The sequence below is a fragment of the Kryptolebias marmoratus genome, linkage group LG15 (genome assembly GCF_001649575.2).
Source record: "Kryptolebias marmoratus isolate JLee-2015 linkage group LG15, ASM164957v2, whole genome shotgun sequence".
Classification (NCBI taxonomy): domain Eukaryota; kingdom Metazoa; phylum Chordata; class Actinopteri; order Cyprinodontiformes; family Rivulidae; genus Kryptolebias; species Kryptolebias marmoratus.
In genome coordinates this window covers 16737120-16750561 of record NC_051444.1, presented here as the reverse complement: position 1 = coordinate 16750561, position 13442 = coordinate 16737120, and the positions used below count along the sequence as shown (strand labels likewise).

The 13442-nt window shown below is 39.6% G+C and overlaps 1 protein-coding gene across 1 annotated transcript in view; it reads right to left on the bottom strand.

Moving 5' to 3' along the window:
• Positions 1 to 13442, bottom strand: part of garre1 (granule associated Rac and RHOG effector 1) — a 32390-nt gene that overhangs the window by 12693 nt on the left and 6255 nt on the right. Inside the window, exon 2 of the mRNA XM_017428695.3 lies at positions 6286 to 7668. Coding sequence (XP_017284184.1) covers positions 6286 to 6789 — 504 coding nt within the window. The 5' untranslated portion in view covers positions 6790 to 7668. The remainder of the gene's footprint in view (positions 1 to 6285; positions 7669 to 13442) is intronic.

The window sequence follows — 13442 nt, the reverse complement described above, 5'->3', positions numbered from 1 at the left end:
GTTTTTCTTTGTTTTCCTCATAATGTTTATCTTTTTAAATGTTTTTGATCATTTGCTGTTTTGCATCAAGCACAAGCTATCAGCAATAAAATGTTGTTTCACTTGATGAATTTCCTTCAGTAAATATTCCATTATATGTACTTAAACTTCATGGGTGCCAATAATGGTGAGCAGGACTGTATGAACTGTAAATGAGTCCAACATTGAAATAGGTCCTATATGCAGCCCATAATAGTATGGGCTATTAATATTGTAATAGCCCATACTGCTAGGATAGTATGGGCTATTACAGTGCTGCTTCACTGACAATCTGTAAAATTGTGCACTGCTTTTTTAAAAAAACCTCATTCCACTCCTGCCGAGACGCATGTCCAATTGTGCTTGCTGAGAGAATGCGTCTGTCTTGTTTTCCAGTTTGTGCAAGAGAAACAGGACACCACAAAGTTCACCGTGGTCACCGGGTTTTCTTTTTTCAGGTACTTGCTGAAAATATCTCGAGAGATTTGCCGAGTAGTGAGGACGGAAATATGCTGTTGCTTTCTGACAGCAGACAGAAACGACAGCACGCACGGCCACATTCAGTCAACACAATACTTCATGGGAAGCATAACTATACGGTTTAGGGAAAGACATGAAATTCCACACGTTGGAAGTTTCTTCAGTTTGTAAGAACAAAAATAAATAAAAAGTGGTTACAGATCCATTACTGACTGAGGAATTTGCTGCCTCACTAACTTTGTTGTTATTCCATTCGGAGTATTTCAGTGGCCAATGTGCCGTCAGTTCTGCTGGACCCTGGAAGGCAAAAAGCACCGAACTAACTGAGGTCAAGGAAAATCAAGTCAGTATGTCAAAGGGCTGCAACTATTGGAGACTAATTGGCGAAAAATATCTGCGAGGAATTTTCCAAAGAGTCTCAAAACATTTGCAGAGTTCTCAATTTGCTTTTGTGAGACGCAGAGGCTCGCAGTCTTGGTGCTTAAATGTTGAACATGTTCAAAGACATTTGCGTGAGAAATTTCATCTCAAAGTAATTGCAGAATTGTTGCAGGCATCTTAAACCCTTCTTGATTTAGTTTCCAAATTTCTAGAGCACTAGAGCTGTTTCTCCTTTTCACAGAAAACATCTGAGAGAACAGCCCCAAATGTCCACGTCCAACCAGGTCTAATCAATAATAATTCTTAAAAATGGTCCAAATCTACATTTAAGTAATGTTCTCTAAATTAAATCCAGCAGATTAAACCATAAAAGTGAGAGGCAGCACAGAAGGTGAAGAGGCTGTTTAAAAAAACAACAACATTTCCTACAGAGACAGTCTGGTCTTACCTTTTATCTTTAATGGCCACTGCCTGCTCTACAGGTAAACATCTCATGTTTCTGCAACCAAAGGATCATTACCATCGTGTTGAGCAGCAGCGTTGGGTGAAAACCTGTTGTCAATCTGTCACTTAGCAGTTTAATATTGGACACTTTACACAAACTGAACCCCAGAGACTTCACTGCAGCAGGATTGCACTGATTGATGCAACAGAGCAGCAGTTTTATGTTGTTTTTTTTAATCAGGACTTTTTAAAAATATTTTTTGTATTCTGTTAATTATAGCTCTATGAGAGAATTTACAATTGGCCAAAATTGGTATCGGCAGATTAGATATACAAGTGAATCAGAAATTGTCACTAGCCCTCAAAACCAGAATATGTGCATCTCTTATATATACTGTATATACAATTCCCTTCTCTTTAGGAACAAAAAATATGATAAAATCAAGAGCCAATTTCAAGGCAACTGATGTTAAATGTTAAAACTATCCCTCTGAAATACAGATGTCACATCACAGAGCAATGCTAATATCTCTAAATTCAAAAAAGGAAGAGCAGAATGTCAAATGGTTTCCTCCACTAAGACCAATTAAAACATTTTAGAAAGTAGGACAATATACTGCCTACGCCTCCTCAAAGCTCAGTGAAAAACTTGATAAAGATGGGCTCCTGTTCTGAATACAGAGTACTAATCAAAACTGAGTTAATGAAGATTTAATGTTTTAGATAACTGAAGTCACACACAGTTTGATAATGAGGACTGAGGCTCAAATCTGCATATGTAGCAAATCCTTATAAAGATAAAATAACAAGAGCAAAAGCTTTCAGAGATCAAAAACAACAAAGTGTTACAAAGGCTACAATAACCAAGCATTAAAAAAAAGAAAGAAAAAAAAAGAGGACATGGCTTCAGCACAAGCTAATGGATAACACATGTGATTGGCTGTGCAGGATCCCACACAGTCATGGAAAATATGAGAAACAGAGAGTGCTGCAAGCCAATGCTGGCCCCTCTCACAACCAAACAAGGCAACTCAGGAATCAATCACATTTATACTTCCAATTTCTGAGAACACCTGCATTATCGGTGCACCAGATCAAGGAGTGCAATGTTCCTAAGATCCAGATCTCTGATGGGGAATGTTATAATAGTCAGATGGTTGGACAGCGTACCTACGCCACTGTCTGACTTTGCTGCCTAAAACGGTCAGTGTAAACAGTCCAAATCTAAATTTTACTGCCTTAATAGATCCGATTAAAAAACGTAAAACTAAAGTTTTACTTACTTTGGTGCTAAAAAAGTGATATAAAAAGGATTATTTCTTTAATGCAAATGTCAATCAGGCAAAAACAGGTAATACAAATCTGATGAGGAGGTTCAACAGAAGCTCATTTAAAAACACTATGATCAGGTTTAACATTTAAGATACACAGTGTTATCACTGGCAAGAAATATGCATTTCTTTTTATTTCTAAGTGCCTCAAACTTCGGACCATCATGATGAGAAAAGAAACTATGTCTCAGTCACACTACAGAAGAGTCCTGATGATCATATCTGAATTGGCGCCAGCGATTTGTCAAAATAAGTTAGAAAATCTCAAAATAACGAATTCGAACAAGAATAACACTGAACATCCCTGGTAAAGAACATTACCCAATTAGAACTTGTGAATAGGCATGATGTTATATGATTGTCCCAATAAATAAATGTGTTTTACACTGTTTTCATGCTTTACATTTTACAATTCAAAAGCCTTTCCAGGTCAAAAGCTAAACAGGTTCTGTTTAAATCTTTATCTAATCTGGTCTGAACTGTACAAGAGGACAGCCACAAATGCTTTTACCTGAACAGCAGGCTGTGTTGCGTCTTAAGTTGTACCAACCAGCACACCCTACTTCAGACCTATTTCAGTACTGTGGTTTATTAAATACTGTGCACTACAAGCTGCTCGTGCCGTTTCTCCACAATGACTAAGTCCGAACTGCCAACTGAAATCACTCGTGAGAACATATCTCTCCCTCCAACTAGACCAAGCCCTCAAATTAGGCAGCTTCTGTTATCGTGAAGCTGTCAATTATCTGAAAGGATGACAGAAGAGTGTTTATAATAGCTGTAGACCAAAGGTGTCAAACTTCCAGTGTTTCCCACAGTGTGCACAGGATTCAGCCCTTGTTATGAGCCGTCTTAAGGCAGCTACGGTCCTCCCTCTTGTTGTTAACTTCTGTATACCTCTGGTCCTAAGTCTGCCCTTCAAACGTAACAAACCTCTTTAAAACTAAAAATAAAACTTTAAAAAGGTGATTTTTTTCCACGCATATTTAGCAGCGGTGTCACTGAGTAGCCAGAGAACCACACTGTTTTTGAAACAGAAAAAGGGGTATAAAAAAAAAGAAAAAGAAAGAGGAGGAGGATATGTGAGCAAAGGAAAGAAAGAGAAAAAAGCTTCACATACCACAACTCCCCAAACTCAGAAATGTATTTGGTTCATTTTGAAGACCTCATAGTGTGTTCAGTTGCCAAACAGCATTCCTTAATCCAGAAAGAAAAAAGAAAATCCCCTTTATAGTTAAACTCACACTACATCCTAAACTGCAGCATAAATTAGCTACTGTTATGGCTAAACAAGTCTAATCTTCATGTATTGTTTTGTTTAGAAAATTAACAGAATTACAGAAACTATTGGCTATAGATGACTCATCACAAAACCAAAAAGTTATCCAGTCTGTCAAGTCTGAACTGCACTTTTGGTAAACACTGATTTAAATCTAAAAAAGAAATATCTGGCGTTGATAAAGTTTAAGTATGCTCTGACTGGATTGTTTACATCCGCAGTTCTTGTCCATGCGGCACAATGAGCTTCTCTTTACAAGCGTATTATTGTTCGAACGGAGTGTTTTTCCACACAAAGTTTAACACAACTAAAAACAGAGCCACTGCAAAGTCCAGCTGTAGTGAGTTTGCATTCACGCTTTAACAAATGTGCCATTATGCCCAGGTCTAGACAGCAAGTGCAAGTTCCAAGCCATGTGGTCTAAACTTTCACAGACTTGGGCTTCCTCTAATATTTATCTGTGCATATCCACAACCACAGAGAGTCAGATTTACTGACTGCGGTGCAAAAGTGTTTCCTGTTTCGGGCTCAGCCACATCCACAGAAGTTCTGAAGTCGCTCGCAGGTCCTGGCTGCTGATGTATACCCGTTTGCCGCGACATAATAGTCTCGTTTAAATGTTCCTTATCGAATAGAAGCGACTCAGTTCACACACTCAATAACTTCTGCTTTCTAGTGGTGTGTTTTAGTTATCATGGCCGACTGTCACAACAGGCAGAAGAAAAACGCTAAAAGACCGAAGCCTTAACCCAGCTAATATTTGCCTGTAAATTACAAAAATATCTTTATTCACACAAACCACAGACACCTTCAGGATTCGGGGTAAATGCTGCTCTTTAATTTCTGTGTATTAATTGGTGAGAAGAAAGAGTCTTTGTGAAAACTGAAGTCAATTAATGTGCCTGGAATATAGGAGCAGAATTTATGGATTTCTCTGTATTTACAGAGAGAAAATCTCTAACTACTGTGTGTTTTTTGTTAGTTTGCTTTTCCAATCACAACAGAAAAACTTGTGGACGGAGCAGAATATCACTTTAGCTGCTCTACATACATTAAACTTTCTTCACATTACCAAAGCATCGTTCTGAAGGCTTCTTTGGTGTGGTGTACAGACGAAAATATAGTAACGGTTTCACACAAATTGACTATTAAAGTAATGCAAAAAACAGCAACTAAAAAAATAAAAATAAATACCAATTATAATAATACTACAGATAATTTCCAAACTAGATTTTACACAAATATCAGCTCATAATCACGCCTTGTTAAAGCATAAGCAAGAGTTAAGTGTTTTTAATTTGGACTTGCTGAGGCCAGCTCTTTCTGGGGCCCGTCTCAGGCAGATGTCGTAATTTGTTATGACCCTCTGTTTAAGGCCTGACAGTGTCAACATTACTTATCCAGCCTGCGTTCATGAACCCCGTGACCTGGGCTTAAAGTGGATTGCACATAACCTAGATTTAGTAAGAAAGAATGAGCAGTGCTTTCTGTAACAACGACAGGAACTGCTCATCTGTATTACTTTTTAGGAGCTCTCTTTCAATTTGAAATATCTTTCCTGTTATTGTGTTTTGTTGTGTCTAAGTACTTGTTGGACAACAATTCATTTCCCTAAGTTATGGCAGCACAGACCTACACACCCTGGTTTTAGCATAAATTGTGGCAACCTCACTCTGGTCAATTTGTCCCAGAACTTGCAGCGTGTTGTCTGCATGCTGTTCTCTGACTTTTAGCAAACGCTTAAAGCAAAATTCTGATAAATCAAACATGTCCAAGGGCCCAAAAATAACTATGTAAAAAATGAAACGCACAAAAAGAGACTGAAGAAGAAAAGAATGGTTTCTAAGTCACACCTGAGCCCGTGGTTATGTTTGTATGTAGGAGTATATGAATCAATTCAACTCTCTTGAAAATCTCCTGTTCTGCTCGTGAGAAAATGCATGGTTGCAGAAATACGGCGTGGTATTTAAAGTGACAAGAGATGACTTCTCTTCTCATATCCTCAGTATTTTTCACACCTCACCCTCAGATATTGACACCAGCTTAACACTGGGCGTGAGGACCCATGTTTGAGCCAGGAAACACTGATTCATAGAACCAGCCTTCTGACAGTGGGCAGCTAAGCATCTTAGCACCACTTCTAAAAAAAAACAAGTCATGGATAATTGAAAATAATAAAGTATGCGGTGCGTTGCGGAGTACTTAATCTAGTATTTTTTACAGAGGAGCAAAAAGTTGATTTGTGTGTGGCAAATGTAAGACACTGATGTCAACAAAATTTGAGTCACATGTGTCAACAGCTTCAGCAAAAGTGTATAATGGGATTATGCAGGATTCTGTGGGAAAACCTACCTCAACATCCTGCAGGCTGAAGTCGTTCTGGTCTTTGAAATTTGCCGCCCCGGCACTCAGCTCCATCAGCATCTTGGCAATCTCAGGCTTTATTGCTGCAGTCAGCCTGCTGGCCGCCTCCATGACGTGTTCCTGCACGTCCTTCAGTTGCATAGCTGCTTTGGAATAGTGAGAGTTCCTGAACACGCTGCTGAACAGGTCTGTGAGGAAGGCGCTGGCCCGACAGAACACATTGAGGGCATCCAAATATTTGGAGATGCCTTGCTGGATGTCAGCGACAGCGGTCGTGGTTCCAGAGGGAGGTGGGTGGCAGCTGCCAGGAAGGCCCACCCCGGTGCCCATAGGCGAAGTGGCAGAGCATGAAGAAGCCAGAGGCGCGCTCAGGGTCCGGCTCAGCTCAGGCATCTGGTACTGCTGGTGCTGTTGCACTTTCTGCTTGGACCCGCCGAGCAAAAAGCGACGTTTGTAGTCCATTTTACTTTCCTGTGCACTACAACAATACATAGGTGGTGCAACAGCACCGGAAGCTCCTGTTTGTTGTAGTTTGTTTTCTCCACAAAGTTAACTTGTCCGTTTAACAAAAACACTAAATCCAACAGACTTGAAAAAAGGTTCAAGTTAAGTCGAGTCACAATTCAAGAACTCCACCTGCCAGAGGTTCATCTCAGTGTCCCTAATGAAGCGGCAACACAAAAGTGTGTGAGAAAACTGGAAGGCTGAGGAAAAAGCTTACAAGCAGCCCTGCTGCAGATACTTCATGCCCAGCCAAAAAACAAAAAAACAACCCCCCAGATTCACCGTTTTCAGCTTCAAGCTAAATTTTCATAACAGAAGAGGAAAAGTATCACATCAAAGTTTTAAAGTGCATTAACTTTCCTTCAGATGGAAAAAATGTCTTCATACAGTATACACATATGTATTTACATATATAATTCTATACCAGCCTGCACTAGTAAAAGTAGAAAATTCATTTAAAAGCTGAAAGGGAAAAAAATGCATCCACAGAAAATGTCACACTGGTCAACAGCAAAAAGGGAAAATGACAAGTAAAACAAAAAAAAGTGAATAAATGCCAGAGTTAGAGGATGTGGCTTTGTTCTTTCTTTTGCAGAGGAGCTGTGGGAGGCCAAGGGCAGACAGATCCAGTCCGTCTCAAATCCTCTTCACAAAGCCGGACTCAGCAGGCAGTGAGCAAGCGGCCAGCTGATAGCTCAGTCTGTTGGTCTGAAGTCTCCAGCAGCTTCCTGGTTTATCCCGTCTGCTGGCTGAGGTAGATATTACTCACCGCGGAAACAAGTGTGCTTCCAGATCTCGCCGTTCTCTGCGGATGCAGATTAGAGCGACAAAAGCACAAATGTATCTGTAAGGCCTCTAGGTCATCTCCTGGGGGAGGAAAGGGCAGAGAAACAAGAGAGGGTTAGCATCATGTCGAAAAGGAAGGATGAGCTTCAATTCAGCTCCTTTAGTGACGCTGTACAGCACATGACATTTAAAAGGTAATTTCCAAAGTTTTAACAAGTATTTATGTTCCAGGAAAACTAATAGTCACATAATGTCCTCAAAAATAGCATCTGTAGCTTTATTTCATAATCCTGTATAAAACCTCAGTGGCTGGCTACACTAAAAGAAGAAATGAAATTAAAGTGACAGTAAAAATAAAACATTTATTTCACAACAAAGATCTGATGGTGTAGTTCCCATATTTTGAAAGAGCTTCAGTTTCATTTCTCACTTACTTTTAAGAAAAATTAAAGAAAATAAGGTAACTTTCTGAAGCATTTACATGTGATGAGTATTTAACTACATATAGGGACTGACCACTGGCCAAAAAATTTAAAAAAGGAAAGTATTTCCAGTATGGCTATTATGTGTCATGGCTGCCACTGATACTTCCAGTGACATACAATTATAAAAGGTTTCAAAGAAATTGCTTTTGGTTGATTGTTTTGTTTTGTTTACATAAAGAAAATTCTCAAGAATTAAACTTATCCTAATCTAACAACATTCACCTCTTCACATCTGGTATTTTAAACTTGGAATTTTATTTTGCAGACTCTCCTCTGCTACGTTTGTAAAAGCAAAAGAAACCTTAAACCCAAAGAGGCTGATAAATAAGATCATGATCGATCATGTATGAGACAAGTCCACTTGTTAAACTACATTTTGCCCACCATTGAGAACTCTTTAGTCAAACACGTCTATTGATGATTAGAAAGTGAAAGCTATTAAAACTTAAGTGACACTTCAGTTTCGTTAGGTTGCATTTGCAACAATAAATTGTTAAATCTCTTGTTTATTGGAAAGGATCAAGTTGTGTTGTGACACATGAAACATACTTTCAAACAGGATGGCTTTAGCCAAATTTTTTCAACTCTGTGGTAATGTCTTGTTACAGTTTTGTAAAGAAAGGTCATTTAAAATTGTGCATTTCCAGACGATTAGTAACAACAATACCTCACAGAGAGCGTCTCTGCAAAAGAATCTCTGGCAGTGTCTGTTTTAGCAGAACACAGCTGCAGAGAGAAATTCCTGCAAGACGCCATTGTTGGAACGCACTGTGAGGTCTTTTGAGTTATACATAGTAGGAGTCACAATACTCCCATTCTGTCCGACTCGTCCTTCTCCCTTTGGCCTTTCCACATTATTAGGAAGGAATAAAATATTTTACATTGTGGGGACCAAAGAGGGATTCGGCATCACCGCCTTTTTAGCACACGAGCCAACTCAAAGATAGGCTAGCTTGTAGCTGGTACACCACAATTCTGCGAAAAAGGTTTATTTACAGTATTATGGAGTTTTCCAAACACAAGACTCATCTTCTAAATGTAAGATACAAACACAAAAGGCTGACCCGGACAGGCTTTGAAGAACTTTAAATAAAAAATACACAAAATTATTAAGTAATGTCATCCAAAATACAACTGTTTGAGTGTAGAAGAATATAACATTTATTAATAAACTGTAGCCAAAAACCTTTTCAGTTAAATTTCTTGTTTTAAATTTGAATGCGTTTGCTCTGCCTCTGTGAAACCCATTCCTTTGTATTCCAGATACTTTACTGGCACTCTATCTGATGCAGACAAACTCCAGATGATATTGTTCGTGGAACGCTAAACATTAGCCTAATAAATTAGACTCTTCTGCACACTGCTGCTCTCTGAACGCCAGAGCTATCATCCTGTGGAACATTTAAACCATGTTATCATGTAGCACCACGCTGAAAGCATCCATGTTTGGCTATGAGTCACGAAAAAGAAACGCGTGGAAAGAAAACACTACCCCCAACCAGTGTGCTGGGACTGCACGCTAAACAGCTGTGGAGCTGCCCCACATGTGCAGCAGCTTCCATTACACATCTCCACCAGAATTCTCCTGACCTTTTAACCTCACTTCCTTTCATAAACAGAGGAGTACGTCAGCCAAAAAGGAAAAAAAAAAAAAAAGAGCCCACCCTTATCTGTCCTCAACCATTGGCTGAGCAGGAGGTCAGGGCTGAGGGAGATTCCATGTACGCCACCCCTCACCCTCGTTTTTTTATCCTTCTAAAAAATGAATTTGAGGAGACTTCACTGAGAGACATTGAAAACTGCTATCAGTTCAGCTGTATCTTGCTGGTACAACTTGCTCTGCCAGTGATTCACGTTTACATCTGATAGTTTTGTTGACCATGATAGCCCAGAGCAAAGCTTGGCAATTTCTACAAAACAGATGCTGCTGAGATATGCGACTTGAATATAAATCACATTGCACATTTGTTGCTGGCTTACAGTGGTCAACACATTTTAATATCCACGTAATCTGGGGGCAATGATCCAATATCCCACAACATTACAGTCACTGTTATTTTTGACATGTGGATCAGATGCCAAACATGACAGCTTCATATTTAATAAGGTCTCTTTGTCAAGGCTTTAGTAAAAGTCAGTAGTTTCAGGTTATATGCAGCATGGATTGTTTTGATTTATCCAAACTTCACAGTAGCAACACTATCAATCAAAGGTGTGTGTGTGTGTGTGTGGGGGGGGTTAATGCACTGCTATATGGATTCTGATTCAATTTAAAAATGTCAAAAAATATTGTTTAATCTTAGATTCCATTAAGTTTGAGGGACAGTTAAAGTGAAAAACAATGTTGATAAGAGGCACACTATATGCGAGCTGTGTACACATTTTAACTTGGAGGAGGAAAACAAAACAAAACAAAAACAACCAGTGTTAGTTCACTGCTGCTGCTAACCAGAGGAGCATTCGAGTGAGCGACGTCTAAGTTCCCGGCTAACTCGGAGAAGATGAAGTGAATGACAAAGTCCATTGCAACCCTTACTGTGAAAGATTTGCGTCCACAATCAGAAACTGAATAGGACTTGCGCTAGTTTCACAGTTTGGAGCCATAGTAGAACATGATCATTTTGTGTCAAAGACACTGACACAACCATCCCCACACTCTACAACAGGCACGGAAACACTGAAGAAACCAGGTAGGGCAGCTTTAACATGCGATGCATGGACATCTACTGCCACAGAGCTTTATGTCACTGTAATCAGCATTTTAACTCAGTTTTTTTGTTCATGTAGCTCCCAAAATCTTGTTTGAATGAAAATGCTTTTGTCCTGGTGTGTAGAGCAAAGTAGTTGGTTTCTTTTAGGTCAGAGATTCTATCCTCAGGATTTTGTTTGATTATGAAAGCATGAGGTGCGTTGATTCAGTGATGATTCAGCCCTCTGAATCATCACTGAATCAAACAGTGAGGTTCCCCTACCAAGTTCAAGTTGATCATGATCATACATTGGTTTATGGGGTTGAAATTAAGAATAGGACTTCTTTTTTTGGAGCTCTCCAATTGTTTTTTTTCCCCAATAACATATTTTATTTTTTAAACTGTCATTTTAACTTTTCAGAGCCAAACTAAATGCCTTTAAAATGATTATTCTCAAAGGCTAGATTTATTGTTTGAATAGAAAAATTGCAGAAAATAATCATTTATTGTGGTTGTTGATCAACTAATTAATAAATTAAGCATTTTTAGCTCAAGTTACATAAGAGTTTAATCCAAGGCTGGGTTGAGAACAGTTATCTGGTGCAAGAGTGCAGACCTGTGAAATCCCTAGGATTACAGGCACGGTGAAAAGCTGCAAGGTGCCCCACGATGCCTACTGGTTGACGGTTAATAGGATATCAGCCTTCGTGGAGTAGAAAGTAAACCTGAGCATAACTAGCCTGGAGCTTTTGACACTTCAAGATAAGTGAAAGAAGGAACAGAAACTGCATATATACACACTTTGGTGTTTGGAGGAAGTCTAAAATTTTAAATATTAACCACACGGAACAAAATTGACACAAATGTAAATTACTGAATGTAAATGACAATAGTAGCAGGATTACCAGTTTGCCAGCTTGACCACAGCTTTAAAAATCACAACATACATTTAAAGCACATTTCCATGACTAAACTGTACAGAAACATTTGTGCTGATGATGACAGGTCTGTCATTTTACAGAAAAGGAGAAGAGAAAAAAAAAAGAAATATTTAAACAATGCAGCACCGTAATCCTCTCTCCACCAAACTTTACACTTGGCACAAAGCAATCAGACAAGTACCGGTCTCCTGGCAGCAGCCAAACCCAGACTCGTCCATCGGATTGCCAGACAGAGAAGCGTTATCGTCCCTCCAGAGAACATGTCTCCACTGCTCTAGAGTCCAGTGGTGGCGTGCTTTACACCACTGCATCTGACACTTTGCATTGCACTTGGTGATTTAACGCTTGGATGCAGCTGCTCGGCCATGGAAATCCATTCCATGAAGCTCTCTGCACTCTGGTCTTGAGCTTATCTGAAGGCCTCGTGAAGTTTGGAGGTCTTAGATGTTGACTCTGCAGAACGTCGGTGAACTACATGCTTTAGCATCTGCTGAGCCCACTCTGTGACTTTACTTGGTAAGGATGAGAGGATGGGCAATGATCTTTAAACATTCCAATAGTCATTAAAATATATGAATTTGTATAGCTGATGCCACTATCATTTTGAAATAAGTCAACATTGATGTTTTAAAGAAAACCATAATCTACTTTATCTAAGTGACAATTCTTAGAAGGTCTACACTTCCTTCCTAGCGACAAAACGTAAGCAGAGGTTATCCCACAACAGGCAGACGTGGTTTCAATATTAATGAAGCCTCTGGGCTTCTCTGGATAGCTCAGTTGGCTGCCAGCCTCTTGTTGCGGAGCGTACTGTATTATAGACTGCACCCAAACAAACACATGTGATGGAAGCGTCTCTTCAGATGTAGTGGCGGTGTGCCAGCCCAATTCAGTGTTCCACCTTGAGCAAGGGGTGCTTAGGGCTAATGTTAGCTCTACTTCCCCACTCGACGTACTTGTCAGCTGCTTTACTTCGACAGGAAGGGGGCTTAGGTTTCCTGAAGCAAGCTCCCTGTCGCCAGCAACAAAAATTTCAAGCCAAGTATGCCACTGGATATGGGTATGTAGTAAATCCTGGTATCAAAAATGAGATCCTGATCTTTTCAAACATAGCAACAGACATGTCTGTTTTATGGTAATGGAATTTTAGCAAAATAGGTTTCAAAAATGCTGATAAGTTCAGGTGTGCAAAGACTTATTTCAACTTCCTGAACAGATTCAACCAAATGAACCAGCTCATCTCTTTAGGCAGAGGTCTATTTGTGTAACCTTCACAACATTGTCTATCTGGATGGCACCAACATCAGCTACTTTTGAATAGTCAGCTGTATTTGTGCCACTGTCACATCACAACTTGGTGGTTGAGTAGCTCGGGATGGGGACAGCTGTTACCAACGCTGACAGCTCCTTATCCATCTGCCACTGTGAGGCAAACACAAGTCTCTGATGCTCCAGCCACAGACCCAACATTAGCTCTCTCATGAAGTCTGTTTCAGCCTGCACGGACAAAACAGCTGCCCCACACTGCACTGTTTTTAGACACTCCAAAAGATTCAGTTCAAAGTTAAAAAAAAAAAAAAAGTTCTCTATGTTTTCCTCTACATCTGTTGTCAATGAAGCAATGGAATGCATATTCCCAGAAGTCTCTTCATGTGGGTTCAAATAAGAGCAAAAAAGCAGGTCAGACGAAACCAACAATACTTGTGGAGAATCACCACAAAGTATCAAGTACCGAACAT